This window comes from Myxocyprinus asiaticus, chromosome 18 (genome assembly GCF_019703515.2).
Source record: "Myxocyprinus asiaticus isolate MX2 ecotype Aquarium Trade chromosome 18, UBuf_Myxa_2, whole genome shotgun sequence".
Classification (NCBI taxonomy): domain Eukaryota; kingdom Metazoa; phylum Chordata; class Actinopteri; order Cypriniformes; family Catostomidae; genus Myxocyprinus; species Myxocyprinus asiaticus.
This window is the reverse complement of record NC_059361.1, coordinates 15,851,008-15,863,101: the sequence shown is the minus strand read 5'-3', so window position 1 is coordinate 15,863,101 and position 12,094 is coordinate 15,851,008. Positions and strand designations below refer to the sequence as shown.

Here is a 12,094-nt window from a genome sequence, read left to right as displayed (position 1 = left end):
ATGCTACTTAGCACAAAGCTAGTCACGTGGGCAACCGAAACTATGGGTTGCGCGAGCTGAACAGCACGAGAACAAACGTGAATTCAGTACACCGCAAATAAATTATGCTACACTTTAGCAATAAATAATACTCTAAAACAAGTGAAGCACTGTTTATAGACACTAAGAACAACGATGGTTTTACACACACTGGACAAACAACTCTAAATCTAGCAGTGAATACCCTGGGACAAGTCAAAAACAATATAGCACACACACCAACACATGTTTAAGCGATGCGAGTTCAAAAAAAACTTTCTTTTAAATTCTTACCATAATGCTAAATTTCACATTATGCCACATCTCAGTCTTGTTGTTGGCCAATATTATTATAAACTTTCCTCAAGTAACTCAAGATCTTTCCAAAAGCATGCAACAAATAAAATAATGCATAAGTAAAAAAAAAAAACAAACAAACAAAAAAAAACAACGAAAATAAACATTCTTGCAGAAAATATCCAAAATTATGTGAACACTTCTAGCAGAAAATACATATAAAATAAAAATAAACAAACGTTTTTAATGAATTAATGCAGAGAACATCTTTTGTCTTTCATAATATTCTTTTGCGTGCTTCATTTGAAAAAATAAACACACTGTTAACACATTTTTGTGCTTCATGTTGGCTTTTGTGAAACCACACCATAGATGTCGTGCCTGTTTTAATAACAAGCTCCTCTTCTTTTTCTTTGACTTATTTGGCAGTCATCCCATTCTGTGGAAATGCTTTTTCAGGGTTTTTCCTGGGTCAAAAATTATTGAGTAGCATGAGTGATCCCAGATGAGTGTGTCAGATGAAGAGAAAACTAAGCACATGTCATTGAATCTGCTTGGGCGGCCGCCGAAAATGTTTTAATGCCATATAAACCATGTCCGTGTTTCTTAAATTCTCTCAGTCTCATGTGAAGCCCTGCCCACTGATCGATAAGCCCACGCTGCGCACATGGATATTACATATCACGATATAGCAAAATCTCTATCGATTGACACTTTATATCGGCGCCACAGTGTATTGTCATATCGCCTAGTCCTAATTTGTATGTACGTTATCCATTTTCCTATTTCCTTGCTATACTATTTTAATAATTTTTCCTGTTCTACTTTATGCAATTATTTATCAGTTCAAGCTACGTGTAACAGAAGTGTCTCCACTTTCCAGTTACTTTGATGGTGAAGATCCTCCACAACCTGAGAATGTTATGAAAGTCTCAAAAATTGAGCCTAAAGAGGAAAAGCAGGAAGTTGAGTTGCAGGCAAATGTAAAAAAGGAACCTTATGACTCAGACCTGGAGTACTTATCCCAGAGTGTGGTGCGGAAACCCTCCCTGGACGAGGAGCTTAAGAATGATCAGCAGAAGAAAAGAGAGAAGCCTAGATACCTTGAAATGTTGGTGAGACAGATGGAGAAATCTTTTTTTTTTTTGCCCACAATAACAATGATTGTATTTAAATAAGTATTATTTATTTTTACATACAGTAAATGTTTGCTTTAATGTGGCATTTCCTTCTTCAGAAATTCAGAGAAAAGCTGCCATCATATGGGATGAAAGAGGTAAATGTAAACCTTTTGTGATTGCTGTCCAGTGTTTCCCCCTAGGATTGTTTTCAGCAGCGGTGCTGCTGTGCACGCGTCTATGAGCCTGCAATGACGGAGTCATGTTTACGCACGTCGGTGGAGTAATAGCTTAAAATGACCTTAGAATCATTATAGATGGGTTATTATATTTAGCCTTGTCATGTGTGTGTTTATTATTTACTGGGAGCTTTTGACACTTGAAGCACTCAGAAAATCACTTTCACTATTTTTATTAAACATAAACACCAATAGAAAATATAAACCTATCTAACAGAACATACATGTCACCACAGGGCTCCAGACTAACATATGAGAGCAGTGGCACTGGTGCCACCAAGTTCTACAGATGGTGACACTGGCACCTAATTTGGAAGCAACAGTGGAAAAACAAATATTTTTTGTCCTTAATTTAAAAAAATACAATAATAATTAATGATAGAAACAAATAAAAATAGTGACATTTGTTATAAATTGTATTATTTGTTTTTTATTATATTATTTTATTATTATTATATTTTGTCGCCGAAATGCACATTAGACAGTATAGCATTGAATTTGACTTGATGCAACAGTAACATCTGTAAAAAAGTGTATTGATATATAGGCCTACCTAATTTATATAGGGCTAAATTGAAACATTCTGTGTGCGATCTTACTGATTAAGTACAGTCATCTCTTTGAATTTCTGAAGGCAAACAAAGCCATTTACTTTTTCCTAAAATCAAAGAGCAGATTCTAGAACAGATTTTACACCAAAGACAAACTGATTGCTTGGTCCATAATTATGAAAAGTTGCCATAGTTCCTCCATTAGTGTCCATAGTTTTAAGTGACATTTGTAACTAGATCACAGGCATGGCTCCTTACTACCATAGTAAGTAACTTCAACAAAACTATGGCATTCTTGTTATGAAATGAAAGAAACTATACATTTAGAAATTGTAAAAACAAAATATAAACTTTTTGAAACGTACATAATTATAACAGAAATGAATTATTTAATAGGACTATATAAATAATATGCAACTATTTAGTATGAATATATCACATCTGCCAAAATACCATTGTTAAGACAGTAAGTGTTACTATAATAAATCCAAAATACAGTTTTGTTAGGGTGGTGATGTGTGGTTTGTACAGCCTTATAATTTATGTTGTGGTCAGTGTTGTTTATAATGGTGTGCCGTTAAACAGTGTTTTAAACTCGTTCAATCACCAAGGCAAGAGACACTAAGGGTTTTCATAGGATTTTTCCACAGGCAAATTTCAATGAGTCTCGTGCCACATTTCTCACAGCGCTGTTTATAATGATTTGCGCTGCGTGGGTGAGACTGCTCTGTGCTCGTGCTGCTCTGTTCATTATCCGGCTGAGAATTGATCTGGGTAGTGGCTAATGCTGTTACATTCCATTTTTCTCATACGAAATAGAAACAGACACATCATGCATAAACAACGAGAGTTGGCAAATTCTGTAGTCGTGTGTGACCTCTAAAAAAAAAACTTAAGTCTCACTGGTGGGAAAAATGATTGCAGGATGCGACCATTTAGTCGAAGTCTGGAGCCCTATATTTCTACTACCTTTGCCAAAGAAGTTATCAGAGTAAAAGACTTTCTGCTAGAAGGGTCAGGTCTCCTGCTTCTCTGTTGTGTATGTGTATGCCCTCGCGAACCGCTATTGATGGGCTGCTCTATGATGACGTCACTGTGAATACATGCATGTATATTGTGAGGTCCCTTTCGCTTCATACAGGTGTCCCATTTGACTGCACACAGTATAAGCGCGCAACTGACTGGTGCTGGCAAGTGTTACGTTGCGTCATGGATATTAATGAACCATGCGAAATGTCAATAGATAATAGCGCCGCTCATAATTTAGCAGCGGTGCAGCACCACTCCTGAATGTATATAGGGGAAACACTGTGTTTCATATATCATATGTGATGATGTCTTTTAATCTTTTTAGTTTTATGTAAATGGTTAACAAGAAAAAGAGAAACCTTTTAACCTAACGTTGGCTGATCACCCAATGAAAGTTAGTATTTTTAGGCAGATCTCTGTCTTCTCATGCACCTTTCTGTATTGTTCATATAATAGGAGCTGGTTAGGCTGATCAGTGCTAATCAGGTACTGGTAATCAGTGGAGAGACTGGTTGTGGGAAGACCACGCAAGTCACTCAATTCATCCTTGATGACTATATTCAGAGAGGCATGGGCTCTCTCTGCAGGGTGGTCTGCACCCAGCCACGCCGCATTAGTGCCATATCTGTAAGTACAGAATACTGTCTGGGAGTATTGTCAGGTTCAAGACCAGCCTAGATCATGTGCTTAAATGGGTCATATCATGATCTTTTGGGACGAAAGAGACCATTGTACTATGTGAACATACTGTAACTTTTCGAACTGAAAATGCTGTATCTAATTTCACTTGCAAAGAGGGCTTTTACATACAAATCCTAATGGTACAACAGCAAAAAAGGGCTGTTAATTCTAAGGTTCAGTGAGAGGGCGGAAAATGGTCATAGAAAATTGTATTTAAGACACAAAGGCACACAAAACATTCCAAACATTTAAAGTGGACCTCAGAAAAAATAAGTAGCATACATTTTTTTATTATGACCCCTTTAAGCACTTGCCTCACAATCTGTTCCTACTGAAGCATATTTTGTTGGTTAAAAAGGAATGTGTGTTTTAGTGTATTTGCTTGTGTTTAGGTTGCAGAGAGAGTAGCTGCAGAGCGGGCAGAGTCGGTGGGGGAGGGGAAGTCCTGTGGGTATCAGATCCGTCTACAGAGGTGAGTGAATCAGAGTAATTTTTTAATCCTGCAATCAACTACGTAAGGGGTAATGTACAGTCTGCCTGTTATCTGACTGCTCATTGTCCAGCTTATTACAAGTCTACTTGCCAAATAAATAAATAAATGGACATGAAACATTAATATGAGTTAAAAAGGGGGCCCTGGGTAGCTCAGTGGTAAAAGACGCTGGCTACCACCCCTGGAGTTTGTTAGTTCGAATCCCAGGGCATGCTGAGTGACTCCAGCCAGGTCTCCTAAGCAACCAAATTGGCCCAGTTGCTAGGGAGGGTAGAGTCACATGGGGTAACCTCCTCGTGATTGCTATAATGTGGTTCATTCTCGGTGGGGTGCGTGGTGAGTTGAGCGCGGATGCCGCGGTGGATGGCGTGAAGCCTCCACACGCACTATGTCTCCGTGGCAACGCGCTCAACAAGCCACGTGATAAGAAACGTGGGTTGATGGCCTCAGACGCGGAAGCAATTGGGATTCGTCCTCCGCCACCCGGATTGAGGCGAATCACTACGCGACCACGAGGACTTAAAAGCGCACTGGGAATTGGGCATTCCAAATTGGGTGAAGAAAAAAAAAAAATATGAGTTTAAATGATTTTATTAGCTTACTTGTAGAGATCACAGAGTGATACAGGAAGTAGGAAAGATGACTCGCAATACCGTATCGGGAAAAAAAAAAGAAATGTCACGCTTTGTTTGTCTTTAATTACTTTTTGCAGTTTATTATCATGCAGTGACAGTGATTGATGTATGTTGTCATGAAATCAGAAACCCTCCCCTCGAAATCCAAACACAAGTGGTCACTGGAGAGTGGAAACACATGAACGTGAAACCAGAACCAGGTGAAAACAGGAATGTGTCTCGGCTGACCACATGTGATCGGATTACTGAAAACGGATCTTAATACTAAGTGGAAACAGGGCCTAAGTTTGATTTTGCCTAATAGAAATTTTGAAATTGTCAACTGTCCATAAAAACCCTAACTAATTTAAAGGTGCAGTATGTAAGATTCAGAAACGCTTGTTATTAAAGACACCTGTGGCTGTTAAGTGAACTGCAGCCAGCTACCTGTTGCTTGTGCTCGCGCACACACTCCATAGGGATGCGAGCGAGCATCGGCCAAAACAATGACGTAACGTACAAAGAGACTGAATGTGATTCAACGACATCATGCTGACAGATGAGGTAGCATAATTAAAATTACACAGTTATGATTGTTTTACTACAATCTTTGAGACTGCATATTATATTTGACTCTCCAGTACTGGAACAGGGCTAAAACAAAGTGTGGATATAGGTCTGACTATGCGAGACTGTAGTTTGAAGTAATCACTTTTCTTTGCATGATACATTGACTGCATTTATACGATAGCCTATGTCGGTGTTAGCTAGCTAGCCAGCTTTATCAAAAGCTGTTAGCTGAATTAGGTGGATGATGACAGTAGCTGTTTATAAAATAGACTGTACATTATAAATATGTTGACACAATTCAGTATTGCATCACAATTCCGTCACAACTGTCATTTTGATATATCTATGTGCTATTGTTTTATAATAATAGAATGTATATATTTTCTGTATAACCAAGTTACGTTACACTAATGAATGGAGCTTTTTGCATTATCTTGAACATTGTCTAGCATTAATTTCATGTATTATTGTAGTTTACCTTGCTGAATAATTACAGATTAACATGGACATTAACCTGACTTTTAGTATAAAGAGATGATCGTTGAAATTATTTGAAAGGTAGCTTGCAATTCGTCAGCGTTAGCAGGCAAGATCAAGTTAGCTAAATTTACACAGATCAATCCTTATGGGACTATATTTCACATGCTTTGCAGTTATGTAAGCTTACCTGTCCAATAAGAAGAACGCCAATTCAGGGTCGGTTTTGATCCCCAAAACCGAACGAAGGTCCCTCCAGGAATCAAATGCCCTGCCGATGTTCACTCTAGTTTTTGTTCAACCACGATCACGTTCCTGCTTAGCCAGACGGGATTCAGTAGATACATTTTTTTTTTTTTTTTTTTTGGCTTACTCTGAGTTTGTATAGGAGTCGGTGTTGTGCTGGGAGTCGGACGTTTGCTGGATTCCATCTCTAAGATAATGTTACCTAGTGTTGCAGACTGTCTGTTGATGCTGTTGAATAGCGGAAGAGAAGCTATTACTGTCTGAGGCAAGGTTCTCGGGAGCATGCATAAACGTCACATCCTTTGGATTTTCCCGACTTCGCATGAAAATCAGTCTACAGGCTTTAATAGGCAACATAGGAAGTCTGGGAATGGCTCATTTTTTAAGTTGCGTCACAAGCCGTTCACACATTGGCAAAAAAAGGCGAATATTACATGAAAATTGTTACATACTGCACCTTTAAGCTTCGTCAACACTTTAGGCTCTGTATGGTTTTCATGGTTTGTGGAACAACATTTAGACCAATTTAAAAATAATGACAATGCTGTTGGAGGGGAGATATAGGCTGTGGATTTATATTTGTTTGACAGTACTTTAATGGTAGCCCACAGATCCAGACTGCACTGAATTTTTTAAATATCAGGTAAAATTTTCTCTCATAGACAGAATATTCTGGACTTTCATCTGAAGGAGAAATTTTTATGGATTGAACGAGAATGATTTTACTCAGTCCCACTGGAGCCACTTTGTGTTTAATTATGAGAGAAAGGGCAGATGATGTTTAATAGAGGTGAAGATGTTTAATTATGATAGATGGCTTGGAGGTCCTTTTGTAAATTGTCTTTCTTTTTTTTGCTTTTTTATTCAGTATTACTCTTATTTACTATTATTCGGGGCTGAATCAACTTATGAATGGCTTACTTTTCTACATATTCAGCTGGGGTAGCCTTTTTTAACGAGCTTCTACATATAAGCTGCCATATTTAGTCTGTATATGGGTATTTTTCAGCTTTGGGCAATAAAATGTCCTGGGGGTTGATATATATTTATATTTATATGATATATAAAAAAAAAGAGAAATAAACATAAACCATTTTAGTATTTATTGTTGGAAAATGATTTCTTTAAATTTTTCAAACTGTCCCACATTTGTGCAATCATTTCCACCACAGCAAACAATTTTGCCCCTAACCAAATTATTATTATTTCTTTTTAAGTGTACTTGTAAACCAGGTTAACAAAAGTGTCAGTGAAGAGCATTCTTGATATGAAATATGAAACAAGTGATGTTTGAGGAAAAATTCAAGGAAAAGCAAAGTAAATACAACTTGTGAGCAGAATATTTTTTATTGGGCATCATTTCCAATTAAGCTGTAATTTTGCCAGACTATGCGAAATGTGTGAAAATTGTGTATTTAAGATACATCAAATGTTAGCAAGGAGTAGGACAGTATTCCAAATCCTTGCAAATGTCATTTCCATCATAATCCTTTCCACCACAGAATTCTGTTAGAGGTGTGATGGAAATGACACTGTGGTGCAAATTTTTTATGACTTTCGAAAAAACGACAAAAATGACAAATATCCTGTGATGCCCTTTTTAAAAGCCCTTTTTAAGGTCATTAAGATGGCGCCGGCAATTAGCAGCCACAGTTGTTTGGTCTTGTAATTGGCATATTGAGATGTCTCTGTGTTTATTGTAACTGTCCTCTGTTGCATGTTGAGCAGATGTCAAACTTGACTCAAGTAATATACTGTACTGCACAAGTATTAGCGAATAAAAGAGATTCAGATTCAGATGCATATGCATACACTGTTGGACAATTTTAGTAGACAAATAAAAAAACTAAAAAAACTAGTGAGAGTGTGAAAAATGTTTTAATGAGAGTCCACATTACTAAAAGTGCTCAAATTTGAGGAAACATATATTTGAGAGAGTGCTCTGTGTGTGTTCACACAAGTGTGGGAGAACAGTGGATTTAGATAGGTCACAGGAACATGTTGTGGCAGAGAGCATAATTGGCTCTCTTCTGGAGGGGAAGAGAGGACTGATTAGATGTCTCACAAATGTTTGTTTCTTAGTTCTTTTTTCCTATCCCCCTTTGTTCCATCTTGTCGTATTAATAGTGGTTCCTGTCAAGACCAACATCACTATTACTGTTGCTCCTGCTAAGTGTTAGGGATATAGCTAATACCCGAAATATTATGACTTGTAACTCGTCATGTACCATTTGTCCTACAGACATGAATGATACTCTAAATGATGTGTGTTGTTCTGGAGAGGTGTGCTTTTAGAAGAGATCTAATTTACAGTTAGTAATTAAATATGCTTGATTTGTCATGAAAACAGTTTCAAAATGCAAAAGTCTTATTGGTCCTACAAAATAGGCTTTGTTTTTAAGCACAATACAATTCTTATTTTTATCATATTGATTTTGGGTTTAAATAGGACCTGGACATGGTCTTGACAGTTTTGTGATATTCAACCACAGAGACTTGGGCTTTTTCGACTTGGCCCAGTAAGCAAGCACCCACAACCCATTATTATTCACAAGATAAGACGTTGGAGACACATTGAATGTGCTGATTGGGCACGTTTCCATATAGTTGCATTTTTCTTTGCATGCCCTTGCTTCAGTTTATATTACTTGATTATGTAATCAAAATAGCGCCAGCCACAGAGGAACACGGAGGAATAAAAAAAATAAAATAAAAAAACGATGGGCATAGATTTTTGCAGATAACTGATAGTTGCAAAAAGCAGTTATTGGCACCGATATATTGGTCTATGTCTAATAATTAGGCGTGATCTAGAATAGACTAAACTAACATTTAGTCTAGACTATCCTTCACAGCCTCGAAATTTATATCACATGCATTGTGCACAATTATGTAGTGGAAAACGGCCAACCGAAGCATACTTTCGTCTTAAGGTCTATTGGATACCAACATTGAAATTCACTTGCCCTTTGTGTGATTTGTTAGGCAACTAGAAACCTGTTGAAAAGCAGTAAGAGAAAGTCTGCTGGTGTTTTTAAAAACTATAAAGGGTTAGGGAAGGAAATGAAGACTTGAGCTCATCAAGTGTCTAATGCCTCTTTCACACAGGTCACACACTTAAGAGCACGAAAGGAGGGAGAAAGAGGGTTACTGAGAGGTGAATCAGTGGGGAATTAGTCACTTTAGCTGTGCTTAAAGAGATGGAGTGATAATGTAGAGAAGTGTGGATGGGTGGGACGGGGAGAAGAGAAATTGGCTGTTAATCTTGTCTTGCTTTGGTGAGGAAGTGAAGAGAACTGGACCTGAGAGAATAAGGTGGAAGGGCCGAGGGCGGATAGGAAATGGATTAGAGAGGTGAGTAGAAAGACAGATGAAGATGGTCTCTTCATGCCATGAGAGGTTAATATGTGCACAACCTCTCACTTTTTTATCTCTGGTATTCTCTTTCATTCACTTATACATCAATCTAAAGCCTTTGGTAATCCCAGACACCTTTCTCTATTGCCCTAATGTGAGTCTCTGTGTGTGTGTGAGAACAGGTACATTAAATACAAAGTACATTTTAATTACTGACATAAACCTTATTGTTAGGCTTGATTTTTTCACATGAAAGAATGTTGGAATGTTATAGGATAACCATGTTTTTCACTCTACAATTTAAAGGAGTGTTCTGGGTTCAATTCAAGTTCATTTCAACTTTGTGGTCATGATGACAAAACTACAGGGTAAACCCTGTAATCTGGTAAATGGCATAACACTGGTAAATCCCTGATTTTATCATAGTAAAATCATGTACATATAATGTTTACGTCTTGTGGCTATACTTTTGAAACAGTGTTTTCAAATAAACGAGGGGCAATTTGAAATAATGTTTTGTGGTAACCAACATTATGCTACAAATGCTGATTAGCTTAACTTTTCTTGAATCTGGAACATTCTTAAATATGAGTGTATTTTGTAAGTGTATTTTTTCACTTGGTTATAATGTGAGTGCAGTAAAGACAAAATATACTTATATTCAAGATCTATTCTCTAAAAGCAAGTCTAAATATCTTATATGCTGCTTCTCATGTGAATGCATCTTTTTTTTTTTTTTTTTTTTTTTTAAGGATTTTTAGATATTTTAAAATATTTGTATTTTTAATATTATATTCAACATTCTCAGATACAAACTTTTTCTTCTGCAGTATAGCTGCTAAAGTAAATGTACGTTGTTTTAAAGGATATTTATATTGGAAAACAAGCCAAAACAAAAACAAATCAAAAACGTATTTTGTTGCAGTGTATAATGGGGCAAAGACTACCCTCTCTCATCATTTTGTTCACTTCAATCCATCTTTAACTAAAAAAAAAAAAAACAACTCTCTTATTAATAAAGCTGCATATTGCCAGTTTCCTTCATGATAAGAAATGCACAGTGACACATGTATTATGATTCAAAAAGTCGCGAGCCATCATGTTATAATCTAGCTGCAGCAAGTGCACGCGCTTGAGGGACAAGCGTCCCTGCGACAGAGTGTGCATGAGCCGGGTGCAGTTTCAATCTCTCCCCCTTAGATTGGGACACTTTGCGCAACTCATAGAAGAGGCGTTGACTGCACAGAGAAATGCCAGTTTCGGAGTTTGTAGTTATTTACATGATCTACTTCCCTATTATTTGAACTTTAATAAAGCTATAATGCATTAAATAGAACTGCATTGAAGATGTAATGCCGGGGTGTTTCCTTTAAAGACACTCGACACACAAGTTTTGTGTAAGCGGAGCAGCAGCTCCGGCTCTGCTTATTCCACATGAGAGTGCGTCTGTATTTACTTTTTTTTATTTTTGTATAATTCCCTCATACTTTGCGATCTACATCACCTAAAGCTGTTTGGAAAGTTAGAGTGCATCTGGACTGTGAGCTGTGTAATTCTTCCTCCCCTCAGTCAGGCGCAAGCTGCAGTGCTGCTCTCCCGCGTCATCATTGGAGTTTTATATGATCTCATGTTACGTTAAATGAGATCAAACGACTATTCGACAACGAAAATTTTTGTAGACAATTTTTTATTGTCGACATTGTCGATAACGTCAACTAATCGTTTCAGCCCTAGTTTGAAACAACATGGGAATGATAACAGGATCCAGGACTGGAATACATTAAATTTGTTGAAATTGCACAGGAATAGATGTAAAAAAAAATGTGTCCTAATCAACGTTCAAAAGTATTTTGGTCGGAGCCATGGCGTAGCAGTTAGCTAGCACATGCTACTGGCCTTGGTGCTCATCCAGGTGGTGCAGGTTCGAGTCTAGCTTGTGGCATCTAGTAATACCATTCCCCCTTTCTCTTCCCAATAATTTCCTGTGCCCTCTTAAAAAAAATTACAAAAATAAACTGTTTTGTTTTGTTAAATGTTTTTTTTTGTTTTATGTAGGATGTCCTGAAATAGCATTGTTGTAGTAAACAAATTTTTATGCTCCCTTTCTCCCACCTCCTCCTCACTCTCTGGCTCTGCTTTCCAGTCGGTTACCACGGAAACAAGGCTCAGTGTTATATTGTACAACGGGCATTATTCTTCAGTGGCTCCGCTCTGATCCGTAAGTGTTTTACACCTGCTTTTCTCCACTCTACTCTTTTATTACCCACATCTGTATGTATGCTTTGCCCATTCTTTACCCTGTAAAAAGCTGCTGTGTTTAAACAGTCCACAGCAGGTGTACTGCGCACACACTCATGCACACTCAAAGCACTATCAAACATATAAACTCACATACATCCAATAT

At 37.4% G+C, this 12,094-nt stretch overlaps 1 protein-coding gene across 2 annotated transcripts in view; it reads left to right on the top strand.

Annotated features, from left to right (window-relative positions):
- Positions 1-12,094, top strand: part of LOC127456343 (ATP-dependent DNA/RNA helicase DHX36-like) — a 57,878-nt gene that overhangs the window by 5,102 nt on the left and 40,682 nt on the right. For both annotated transcript variants that reach the window (XM_051724789.1, XM_051724790.1), the window contains 5 exons: positions 1,199-1,430; positions 1,553-1,591; positions 3,709-3,879; positions 4,326-4,405; positions 11,834-11,908. In XM_051724789.1, coding sequence (XP_051580749.1) covers positions 1,199-1,430; positions 1,553-1,591; positions 3,709-3,879; positions 4,326-4,405; positions 11,834-11,908 — 597 coding nt within the window. The remainder of the gene's footprint in view (positions 1-1,198; positions 1,431-1,552; positions 1,592-3,708; positions 3,880-4,325; positions 4,406-11,833; positions 11,909-12,094) is intronic.